The following is a 12,515-nucleotide window of genomic DNA, read 5'->3' on the forward strand; positions in this document are numbered from 1 at the left end:
TCGAGACCGCAATGAAGAGATAAATAGAAGCCTTATCGTTTTATTTTAGAGTATCTCGGCTCCCATTCATTGATAATTGAGAGAGGGCAGCTGTCTTGGAAAGCTGCTAACGCGTCCGTCTGCTCGGTAGGTGAGTGGATGTTGGTGTTTGTAGCAGAACTGGAATATTATGGAAGAATGACATTAAAGGACAGGAGATGAAACAGGGTGAGCCAAGGCTTTTCTCAATTCTGCGTCGCGTACACGCTGAAACATGAATTCGTTTTAACATTAGCATGTGGGAAGCGACCGCTAGTGGCACGGTCTAGGTTTAAACACGTAGCCTTTTAAAGCCTTTATTTATTTATTTCAAATTTAGAGGTAATTTGCGCAGCTAGTTTGTCAACGTGAGCTCGTTTTAAAAAAAATACACGCCAGATGAACGGGAACTTTAGAAATAACATGTTATGATTTAGCACAAGGACCCATCTCTATGTGCCATATATATATATATATGTGTGTGTGTGTGTGTGTGTGTGTGTGTGTGTGTGTGTGTGTGTGTGTTCTAATGGCAGCTAGGAGCGTCACGCGCCCCCAGCCCTTCACGTTCTAGCCGTGTGATGCGTGGAGATGTGCGCATACATGGCGCACAGCCTCCCTGCTTTTCATGGCGAACCGTCGGCTTGCTGAGGGACCAGACACATCAGTAACCGGGCTCATAATACAAAGATCTGTCCGGGAGCACGGTACCGCGGTCTGTAGGGATAGACAGATGTCACTAGTGAAGAAATAAGGACACTCTCCTCAGATGAACCCGGCGGTGTCACACTCAGGGCCTGTTACACCAGCCTTGGCTTCAGTAGTCTGTGTATCTGCTTATATTGGTGTCCTAATGTGCTATGACACAACTAGTGTAGAAATTGCGAATTTAAGCAATGGTATGAATACCCCTAAGCTTCTGCAGAAGCTATCATATGTAACTCAATGATGGGCTTATTTACATAGCAGGAAGTCATGACACACATTTTAATTTCTAATGTTTCTAATCTAATTTTTAATTTCTAATGTTCATTAAAGGGAAATTGTGGGCTTTTCTCTAAACATTTACTCTCAGTGTGTCTTGTCCAGCCACCTATTTGCTATTGAGTGCATTCAGCGGTGTAAGCCCTCACTATAAATGCATTTTAATGTTTTTATGGTTGAATATTCTCACCTTTACCCCATTTGAACAGGACTTATCAATAGTAAACTGGGCAAAAGAGTGACATGTTGTTCCACACTGGTCACAATGATGACTATTCCAATTGTATTCATTAGAAATGTTGAATTATTCATCAGATGTGACTGTTGCTGTGGCGTTTAGGCAATCAGCTGGAGGACAACTGGCTGAATAAAAGGGAATGTGCCTGGGTGTGGGAGCAGCCTGCATCAGTCGGAGGATGTGAAGCTCACCATGAGGTTCCATGTGTCTCTCTAATGAGATGTAATTGGCTATCGGAGCGGAGGGGTGTTGAGGGCGATGACCTTTAGATTATCAGCCATGCTCCATCCATCCCATGGTGCTTTGTTCCTGCTGCTCTGAACTCCAAATCAAACCCACAACGAGGACTCTTGCACGAGCAGAGAAAGAGAGTAGTAGTTCTTGTAATGTACTGTGGACTGCAGTGCAGTTTAATGCAATTGAAGAGTTAAGGCGTTGTTTTCTCCCTGCTGTTGACTTACTATGGCGTACATTCCATCAATGAGGCAAGGAAGGAGAAAAAAAGCAAATGTGGAAATCATTATGGGACAGAGGAGGGGTTTCATTTGGCTCTCTGTTAGGTCTCTTCTTGCCTATTTACTCAATTAGCTGTTACTGGCTATAATGAACACAAAGCTCTTACAGATGATGTGGGAGCTGTAAACGGCATTAGATGTGTTGCTGGTCCTATCTGTCTTTAAAAAACAACATTGTTTGTGTTGCAGTGGCTCATATTGAATGAAAACTGCATTACACTGGTGCTTTTTTCACAAGCTAATCTACAAACTGTATCATCGTATGGAAATGGTAAACTCTAACTCTGTTAAGATGGATTTAGGAAAATTAATACATCTAACCTTTAGGCTACTATATGTATGGAAACAAGGTTGTGTTTAATTCTCTGACAAATCTCAGACTCTACAGTATATTCTGAATTTGTGCCTGAGTACAGCGTATCACTGGCTTCACAGGCCTGTTTAAAAGGTGTTTGATTTAGCTTGAGGCGATGGCAGCAGTTTATATTTGACCACAAGGATGTGGGTGATTGAAGTGGACTTTAACTGAGGAGGTACAATACAGAGGGTACAGATGTAGATGTAGCTGACTTGTGGCACATGAGCAAGAACCAAAGAGTTGTTTGCGTATGTGACATCTTCCTCTGACCTTCCCTGTCTGTGATAACACAGAGACAAAGCAAAGTCACAGAGTCAGATAATGTAACCGGGTGTGGGGGGGATAGCAAAGATGAACGTGGTCTTTGTGTACTTTGGCTCGCTGTAGACTTTGCTGGTTAAACTTCCTTCTTGTGCTGCTGCTTGTCTGCAGAGTTTGACATTGTACTCACATGACTCCAGAGAGGAGAGGTTGGAGCAGTGAGCTGTGTGAACTGCTGCGGGGGGGGGAAGAGGCCTACAACATGTCACCCTGGTGGTGATTACTGATTAGCATCAGGTCACCTGATCTGCAGGCTCAAAGTAACACTCACCAACACTATTTTTATTTCTTCTCATAAAACAGAAAGCTGCTGAAGCATAAAGCATTATTTCACTCTGACTGCTAAGTTTAGAGCGATAATTAGATTGAGTTTATTATCTGGGGTGTTATTATCCACACTTTGTGCACAATCTGTCTGTGTGACAGTAGCGACGTTTTAAATAAGAAAGACTTCTTTTGGGCGCCTGGGAAGCTCACCTGGTAGAGCGCGCGCCCATATACAGAGGCTCAGTCCTCGATGCAGTGGCCACAGGTTCCCTTTGCTGCATGTCTCTCCCCTTTCATGTCTAAGCTGTCCTATCCAATAAAGGCCCAAAATGCCACAACATTTTTTTTAAAGAAAGACTTCTTTCATATTGGTCAGCGCGGCTTCATCGTGTCACAGACCACATGATTCATGTTATCAAGCAGGAAATGTCTCAAACTTCCTGGAAGGCAAGCATTAGAAAAGCTGGGAAAATAGCATAGATCCGAATTTCCTAATCAAGTTCTTAACTAAGAGCATCAGATCTGAGCTAATATTCCATATGTGTTCTTGTAGAAAGAGGAAGGAGTGAGATACTAAGGAAACTGAGAGGAGAATCTATTGGAAACATCTTGCTCATGCAGTATGTCTGTGTTTTCACTGGGTTTGTGGAAGACTTGGGTGCACGTATGTGGCGTGGGGTTTAGGGGTTCTCCCTCGAGAAAATGTTAGGGTTTTCAACAAATAAATACAAATAAATGCAATTTCACATAATTTTGGACCATTATTATTGCCATATCTGTGTCTAAAACGACGGGTCTGGGGGGTATGGGAAACAGCAGATAATACATTAATATTACTCAAAAAACTTAAAGACAAAACTTGCTTAAGAAGTCCACTGGGGACCAACTACAACCATTAGATCTGAGAAAGGCATGTAGTTAGTTTTGATGGTCACACTGATTTTACATTCATTAAGGGCTGCAACTAAGGAGTTCTTTCATTTTCGATTAATCTGTTGATTATTTTCTGGATTAGTTGATTAGTTGTTTGGTCTATAAAATCTAAGAAAGTTGTGAAAACTGTCAATCAGTACCCAAAGCCCAAGATGACGTCCTCAAATGTCTCAAAGATATTCAGTTTACTGTCACAGAGGAGAGAAGACACTAGATCCAATTCAATCAATCAATCACGTTTATTTATATAGCACTTTACAGCAACCAGCAGATATCCAAAGTGATTTACATAAAGTAGCAACAGCAAACATTAAATAACATACAGTACAATCAGAAAAAGAATACATGAAAGCAGAAAAACGGAAAATGTCACAACGCTACTATGTATTAGAAGCCATACTAAATAAATACGTTTTAAGATTGGATTTAAACGAGCTGCGTCTGTTATAGTGCGGATGTCAGGAGGGAACTTGTTTCAAAGTCTTGGTGCCGCAACTGCAAAAGTGACCTCAGGACTTCTACAACCAGTTGATGGGATGACAGCAATGACCGGTTGTTTTTACCAGCAGTTAACATCTGGGACAGATACGCTGGAGCCAGGCCATTAATGGCCTTAAAAACAAAATTCACATTTAAAGCAACACCAAAGAACTTTTCCTCTTCAGCCCCCCTACAGGTTGGAAGGAGAATTGTCCATTACCGCTGTCGTATGTCTCATTGGAACTACAGATCCACTACCCGATCTGGCAAACTTGCCTAATGCAGTTATAGAGGGCTGCAAAGTGAATTCAGACGTTCACCCTGTTACGAGTTGATGAACCACTGAAACGATTTTGGAAACATTATTTTAAGGTACAAAAGAATCTTTGGTGTTGCTTTAAGAAGCTGGAATCTGAGAATTTTTACTCTTTTTTTCATAAAAAAATAACTCAAACCAATTAACTGATTATCAAAATAGTTGGCAATTTAATCAGCTCATTCAGCTTAGGTGGTGCCCAAAACGGCTCAGGTGCTGTACCTAAGCCTTCTAATGGTAGAGGAAAGCCTGCATCTGTGTGAGACAGATGTTGTTTGCTTGGATTCTTGTGTCAACAGTTTGTCCAAATCCTTTGTCTGGCCTGTGATCCCATGACTTGCAGAGTGAGTCTTCCCTAGGAGGACAAAGCAGCATGTGTGCTACACAAGTCTATCTATACGTGCATATAGACAACCATGCCCCGCTGACCCATCAAGAGACCCAATGCCTTCCTCTTTGAACCCTTACATGCTCACCATCACCAACTCTAGACTGTGTTGGGAACGAACACAGAAGCCTGAAGCTATACATGCACAAAAGCTTTTATTGGGTTCCCCTCCTGTTGTCCTCGGGTCCAATTTGACCCGTTAACAAAGTTTCTATATCAGACATTTGGGTTTCTTTCGACCAAATTGCCACAAAATAACGCTCTTCACAAGTGAAATTAAGGGATCAGATCTTTACTTTCATTGAATTTTGGGTGTTTTATTCAATTTTATAGCCTTATCCTGACTAAACTTGGACATATCCGTGATTATCCATTACCTTCATTCCTCTGATCTTAACTTTTAGTTAAAATCATTCATAATTTCTGTTTTTTTCTAACACAAAAATTAGATAATGTCATATAAATGAGGTTTATTGGCCAGGAACTCCGTAAATAAGTATAAAACTAGTTATAATAAGTTTCTAGGTTAAGGTTCTAGTGGTAAAAATACTGGTGGTAAAGGGGGAAAAAAGAGCCACAAATGTTGAAATAAGTGTCAAAAGAAACCTGTTAATTTTGACCCGGGAAGACAACACAAGGGTTAAAGGGTGTGTTTAAGCGTGTGTCTGTATTCCCGAGGTGCACACACTTCCCAGACTTTTCCCATGTGTGGAACAGCAACAAGGTTATCGGCCGACCGTCTGGCTGCAGAATCCTCCGTGTAATCCATCAGAGCCATATTACAAAGTCTCATCTATGCCTCAGAACAATATACAGTACAACCAGCCCGGGGGGGAAGAGCGCTCCTCCCCCTAGCTGCTCAGTGAGGCAACCCAACACCACATGAAGGCTGTTCGGGAGGAAAAAAGTGTCACGCTTTTGCTAGAAAATTGGAAGTGCATGTGTACATTTAATTGAGTTTTTCATTTAAAAAGCACAGGATACTTTGTTGTTGCATTTTTTAGGTTGTTTAAAGCGTCCCCCTTCCCAAGACCTGAACATGTTGGTGCTCCCATCACCATCAGTATGAATAATTGACCTGGCTGACATCGGATGCATCGTATCTCCAGGCACCCAGGGGATGTTTGATCGCTACAGATGGATGAGGGTTGACAGCCAGTGCAGGCTGGACATGTGTTGTATGTGGAAGTGTCATGTAGTAGAGGAAAGCCAACACACAGTGGGCTTCTAAAAGCATGATAACAACTGGGACACTGCCCAGGGGTGATAGATAGATAGATACATAGATGGATGGATCTGGTACTTTTTTCACAGTAAAACCTTTTCTGTGTAGATATAGTATCTTGGGGGGAGTGTGGGGGTGGGGGTTGTCCTTGGTCTTGCTAAGGAAAAGCTTCTGTCTCTTCAGCTGCATATGGCTGATTCCCCGAGGCTTCACCTCTTCAACTGGAGACCTAAACTAAGAGAGACGAGTGGAGGAGATGGAGGGGAAGAATGGAAAGATGGGCAAATAAAAAAAATGTAAAGCCCTTTACAGTATGTCTGTAATCAGGTAAACACAAGCAGCATAATGGAGTAAGGAATGTGTGTGCAAGGTCCACGTGTCCAACATTTCAGAAAATATAGTTCAAAATGTCCGTCACGTATTCCCAGAGCCCAAGGTGACGTCTTCAAATGACTCGGAGAAAGAAAGATATTCAGTGGGAGTGTCTCGTATGAGAAGCTTGGAACAGAAATTGTGTGGCACTTTTGCCTGACAACTTGCTTAGATAATTACTAAAACATCAAAACAGTTGGCAATTCTTTGTCTTTTCGACTGACTAATGGGTTAATCGACTGATCGCTTCAGTTCCATTTTGATTTTAGTGACTAGTGTCTTTCACTCAAATCAAGTTTTCTCTCTGTTTTTAGGTGATTCAACTTCATATCCTGCTTGATAATTTCTACCAATATTGTCTCAGAAAAAGGATACATACATACATAGATAGATAGATAGATAGATAGATAGATAGATAGATAGATAGATAGATAGATAGATAGATAGATAGATAGATAGATACTTTATTGATCCCCAAGGGGAAATTCAAGGTCCCAGTAGCTTACAGACATCACACACAACATACACATACATCATAAACAGGATGATTAAATAACAAATCCACATGAATAATATGGACAATAAAAGAAAAGATACTAAATAAAAAATCCACATGAATGTACCAAAGGATGTATAAGCATGAGACGCTTGCAGTGACAGGGCAGGGACTGACCCTGGGATTGTGGGTGTCATGGTGGTAGGGCAAATAAGTCCAATAGTGCAAGGATAAAGTCTAGAGACCAGCATTAAATATGGACAATATAGGAGAATAATGTAGACATAGTAATATAAAAGCTATAGTAGTGCAAGGATAACGTATAAAAAAAGAGAGCATTAAATATGGGCATTATGAGGGAATAAAGTAGACAGTAGGATAGACACAAATCAACAATATTAGGCGTACAAAATTCTGAGGCAATGCAAGTTTATTTCTGTAGCACCTGAACGAGAAAATTGAAAGGGCTTCACATAAGACAAGCAAACTGTGATTATCTTGTGTTAGACTAGTCTCTGTTTACATTTAACGTGTGATTACAGTAACAGCCGGGGAGAATTGGGCTCTGACTGGAACATACTGTCCAACAGACAGCCACAGTCATGTTCCCAATCTTAATTTCCTGTGTTCTATTCCAATGGCCCTGCTCCTACTCGCTTCCTTGGGATGATTCATGATGATAATTGTTTGTGGGATGGGTTGCCCAATTATCTTCTCAGCCTGTACACACTAGTGTATAATCTCCTATGTCGCTCTGGTGGAGCTTTTTCAAGCCTGAGAAGATGACCTCGATGATGTCATCGTCATGTCATCAGGGTTATCTCAGATTAGGTTTGGAGATTACACATTTTATTTAACAGAAAGCCTGTGTTACAAACATGAGGTGTGGAATTTGTGCGGGTGTTTTTGAGGCAGAGAGGGTTGCATTATGGGAAATGTAGGAAGCAGTGTTTTGTTTTTATTTTTTATTTTTTTATTACAGGACTCTCATAGCACGTCCATCCATCATTTTCCGATTTTGGATGGAAAAGAATAAAATAAACCAAAAGATAAATAAGTGATTGAAAAAACAGGAATAAAAAATGAAAATAGAAAATAAATTAGCCAATGAATAAGTAAACACTGACAGCAAGTAAATAAACTACTAAGAAAATAAAAACTACATGAATTCATAAAGGAAGCAGTGTTTTTTGGAGCTAAACAAAAGACTAAAATTCAGGATATCTCAGTCTTTGCTACTTCGAAGTGCAATACTGAACCACCGGAGAGCCCTTTTTGTATTTTATCTCAATCAAAATTGTATTTATTAAAACTCATAAAAGCCATTTATAATGCTAAAATTAAACAATACCTAACAGTACCTAACAGTAGTCCTTTGTGAGCTCTAATAGACACAACATAGAGCTAGTGTCCTTCAAATAGCATTGCTCGGAGGACAAATTCCAGAGAATTCTACAGCACTGTGTACAGTTCTGGGTTATTATAACAAATGTCAGAAACTACTACGCATCATTAAACATTGCGTTTCTTGTGTTTCAGGGCATAATGGATGAGACCTGTCACTAGCACTTGATGAAGATTCCGATTGACTCCTGAAACTGAACCATGGAGGGTAGTGATAATGTGTCTGTAACCATGACACAGTCCCAGACAGACGTGTGCAGCACTGACGTGGGAGGGGGGGAAATCCCCAGTAAAGTGGAGGATGGAGAAAACCCGCTCAGCCCTGCTGAGTCCTGCGGCGGCGGCGGTGCGACAGGACTGAGCAAAGGCGGGCTCTCTAACCGGATGGAGCCTCCTCCACCGCCAGTTGTGAGCCCCACTGCTGAATCTCCGGGAGGCGTGGCGCTTAAAGTCGCCACGACCATGCTGCACCCGGTGTGCCTGGGAGACAGCCCACTGATGCTGCCCATTCACCTCCAGATGGCCGGAGCAGCCGGAGCGCAGCTCGGCCAAATGGGGGCAGCACCGTACTTGATAACAAGCCAGAGCCCTGTTTCACTTCCCCTGGTCCTGGATCAGCAGGTCCTCCAGCACATGGGCCCCTCTGTGATTCCTCAGAGCACTAACTGCCCTCAGCTGCCGCTCCAGAACAACGTCCTGTGTCCGAATCTGTTTGGTTTGTCTCCAGCGATGGACCAGAAGTCAGTAGGACAGACGCAGGATGCTAACCTTCTCTCTCTCCTGCAGAATCCAGCTTTTGCGGCCATCCTGCAGGATCTCTTCCCGTCCCAGGCCGGTTCATCAACCTGTCAGTCACCGGGCTCCACCTTCTTCCCGCTTCCTCCCCTCACAGCTCCCTACAGCTCCCCTCTGGCCCCGTTAGTCCCTCCTGCCACACTGCTAGTCCCCTACCCTGTCATCATCCCCCTGCCGGTGCCTCTGCCCGTCCCTCTTCCCATCCCCATCCCTGTCCCTCAGGCTGAGGACTCAAAGGGGAACATGCCTAAACCGGTTTGCACTGTGAGTAAAAGCACTCAGACGTCTCCAAAAGATACTACCTCTCCTTCGCTGTCTTCACGCAAATGCATGCCGTCATTCCAGCCGCAAAATGTGTCCCCGTCCTCGCTTCCTGTAGATGACGGACAGGCTCTGGACCTTTCTGTCAGAGCGTGTCCAGTTGAACTAAAACAGGAGTACCCCAGTCCTCAGCAGGACAGCGTGCTCGACTTGTCAGTGCCCGCTGTGAGGAAAAAGTGCGTTCAGTCCAACAGAGAAGCAGCGTTGCATTCTGGCCAAGATGCTAGTGGCACTTCTTTGTCTCTGGGTGTTGAATGTACTCAGAGTTTAGATTCCAAACTCCTGGGCAGTCTGGCTTCACTGGAGTTCAGCCGGCAGCACAAGTGGGTGGTTGACAGCAGTGCCGGTGGGTCGAGTTCTCTGAGTCAGCAGGCATCTCTGAGTGGAGCTGGCAACCTAGAGATAGTCAGCACCTCGCAGACGGCCAAAGTCATCGTCTCGGTGAAGGACGCCATCCCCGCCATCCTGTGCGGAAAGATCAAAGGCCTGTCGGGAGTCTCCACCAAGAACTTTTCCATCAAACGGGACGGCAGCCAGGGGCCGTCTCTGCAGCAGCTCTACGGCGTGCCGTCTGCGTCCCACGGCGAGCAGCACGACCCCAACAACCCGCATAAGAAGCTCCCTAAGAGCAGAGCAATCAAACTGAAGAAGGTCAGCTCGCAAGAGATCCATTTCCTGCCCATGAAGAAGCAGAGACTTGCAGCGCTGCTCCCTAGGAAGTGAGAGTGGTCGGCCCAGGAGGATTAATACTTGGACCGCTCTCTGGTAATCCCTCCACAGCGTGTAACATAAAACACATTTCTGTGATCAAACTCATACACTCCAAATGTTGCATAAGCTGAGGCTCATGAGTGTCTAACAGTGTGACAGTAGTTACAGAAATGCGTTCCGTTGGGAGTTTTCAGACTTGTTTTTTATGTAATGCACTTCTCTACAGTGTTATACTCCAGCAGGAATGTTTTTGCGTATGGCAGCGTAGTGTGCCTTCGGAGATGGTCTTCATAAATCGGAGATGTTGAGGGAAAGTTTTTTGACTTTATAATTACAGCAAAGACACATGGGTTCCATTTTTCCATTTGGCATCATGGTTTGTTTCCATATGTAACTTTTATTGAAGTGCACTGAAGACCTAAAACCAATCCTGATAGTTGAGGTTCTCACTGATCAGAGCAGAGCAGTATGTACTGGCAGGACGTGGCCGAGACTGTTTAAACATGTCCCATGGTCGGAATTTCCCATAGTCATCAGTCGCTCACTGAAGCGATTCATTCTCCGATAGGGGTTTAGCATGACAGGCTAATAATGACTTGGCAAGGCCAGAGCCACGATTTCATAAAGAAATAGCCTACATGTTGGCAACAGCCATCAGTCGTGACTAAATACATTCTTATTTTGTTTAAGCGCAGGGAGAAAAAAGGGACGTCTTAATTGTCTTCACATTTAAACAGAACTTTGTACAGGTCTGTCCAAATATAAGGAAAGTATTTCTGGAAAAGAGCTATTTTAGTTGCTGGCTGAATTAGCTGTTTTTGATTAGCTGGCAGTGCTTCAAAATACAAGCCAACGTGGAGAAAACCCCTCACAGCAAGTGCATGAAACACTAGAGCCCCCTGCTGTTTCCATTAACAGACTAATGAAGAGAATCTAGGTGCAAGTTTTAATATTGTTTTCACCAGTTAAATCAACTTAGAATGTGAAGAGGAGATGACGTTGAAGTGAACAGCCAGATTAAAGAAGAAATAATGAGATTTTTGGGATCAGTGAGAGAAAATACTGTATAATTGTGAAGTGTGATATTAGTCTGTTGTTAGAATCAGTACTAGTAAGATTCCCCCCCGTCCCATTGTTATGATCAGAGTTGTGAATGTGAGAGTATTGTTGTGTGTCAGTTTATTTATCCTCTCGAGTGCACTTTGTCATAGTTTAGTTGAAGACATTACAGGGTTTCCCACCTATTATGCTAAAACTGGGCTGCCCTTTTGTGATTATAGCATTTATGGAATTTGTGAATTATAGCAGACATATGCAAACTGTCTGGATGAACAAAGGAGGGATGGAAAATACCTAGAAGCTGACCTGTTCTTTATTTATATTGATGTACTTTAGGGATGATCCATGATCATCTTACTTTAACTCATGTCTGCGCTCCTTTCAACAGAGGGCTCTTTGGTTTAGTAGTTTGAACTGATCACTCTGGTTGTACAGGATTTCACCCTAATTTATTCTTTGTACAACTTTTATTTATAGTCTGTATATATGCTGGATGGTCAGGAGACACAGTGTGACTGGATATACAAAATAAACCTGCTTCCTTTGTACCTGTCTCTTCTTATTTGCATTAAGATGTCAGTGAAGAAACACAGTTAAATGTTTGCTTACTGTACAGTATGTGTGCTTTTTATATGGAAGTGAACTAAACTCTCTGAGGTCTGACTTGGTGTCTCTGCCTTTTTTTCTTGACGACAGTCCATTTTTTATCTCAAATATGTCCGTTTTTGTTGATGAAACTGGTTTGAAATCAGAGCAACAATCAGGCAACACTTTTGCCAACGTTTTGTCACTTTTTTAGACATTTTCGGCATCCCATATTTCTGATCCAAAAATGTTTGTGTTAACGGGTCAAATTTGACCCGAGGACAACATGAGGGTTAAACCCTATCAAATCACCCAACATTAAGTTCATTACATTAGTTCCTGAACTAAAGACAGGTCAGGGAATGAAAAGCCTCCACAGGCTGCTGAAAGGTAAACGGCTTCGCTCCCTCAAGTGTGTAAGCAAATGCTCTGCAGTTTAGACTAAAATACTCTGAGTGTCGTGTTAAAGTGATTTATAATAAATTCAGTGTGCGCGCACACCCCCCCACACACTGCATGGACTGTGAATGACGTAACCATGGTACAAGACAGGTTTTAGCATAAAAGGTAATGATGTGGAAATGACTTGCATGCAGCATCACATTTTTTCTGCAGTTGAGATTTTAAGATTTAAAACCCGTAACTGCAGATCCAGTCTGAGAACAACAGTCCTTCTTGGTACAATGTATGTTTTGTGCAGTTGTCCAACAGTTGTTGGGTTTTAGATGT

The 12,515-nt window shown here is 42.7% G+C and overlaps 1 protein-coding gene across 3 annotated transcripts; it reads left to right on the forward strand.

Annotated features, from left to right (window-relative positions):
* rai2 (retinoic acid induced 2) lies at window positions 1-10,410 on the forward strand. 3 transcript variants are annotated; one of them, XM_078259783.1, is made up of 2 exons: window positions 1-130; window positions 8,451-10,410. In XM_078259783.1, exon 2 carries the CDS (start codon window positions 8,517-8,519, stop codon window positions 10,152-10,154), a length of 1,638 nt encoding a protein of 545 aa, XP_078115909.1. In that variant the 5' UTR covers window positions 1-130; window positions 8,451-8,516; the 3' UTR covers window positions 10,155-10,410. The 3 variants fall into 3 exon arrangements, with proteins under 3 accessions (XP_078115909.1, XP_078115911.1, XP_078115910.1); XM_078259785.1 differs by having other exon boundaries at window positions 1-126; XM_078259784.1 differs by having other exon boundaries at window positions 119-207.
* Window positions 10,411-12,515: the final 2,105 nt, after the last annotated feature.

This window comes from Sander vitreus, chromosome 9 (assembly GCF_031162955.1).
Source record: "Sander vitreus isolate 19-12246 chromosome 9, sanVit1, whole genome shotgun sequence".
Lineage (NCBI taxonomy): Eukaryota > Metazoa > Chordata > Actinopteri > Perciformes > Percidae > Sander > Sander vitreus.

What these genes read in the sequence shown, in the direction of transcription:
- rai2 (XM_078259783.1), top strand. Translation starts at nt 8,517, where the DNA reads ATGGAGGGTAGTGATAATGTGTCTGTAACCATGACACAGTCCCAGACA.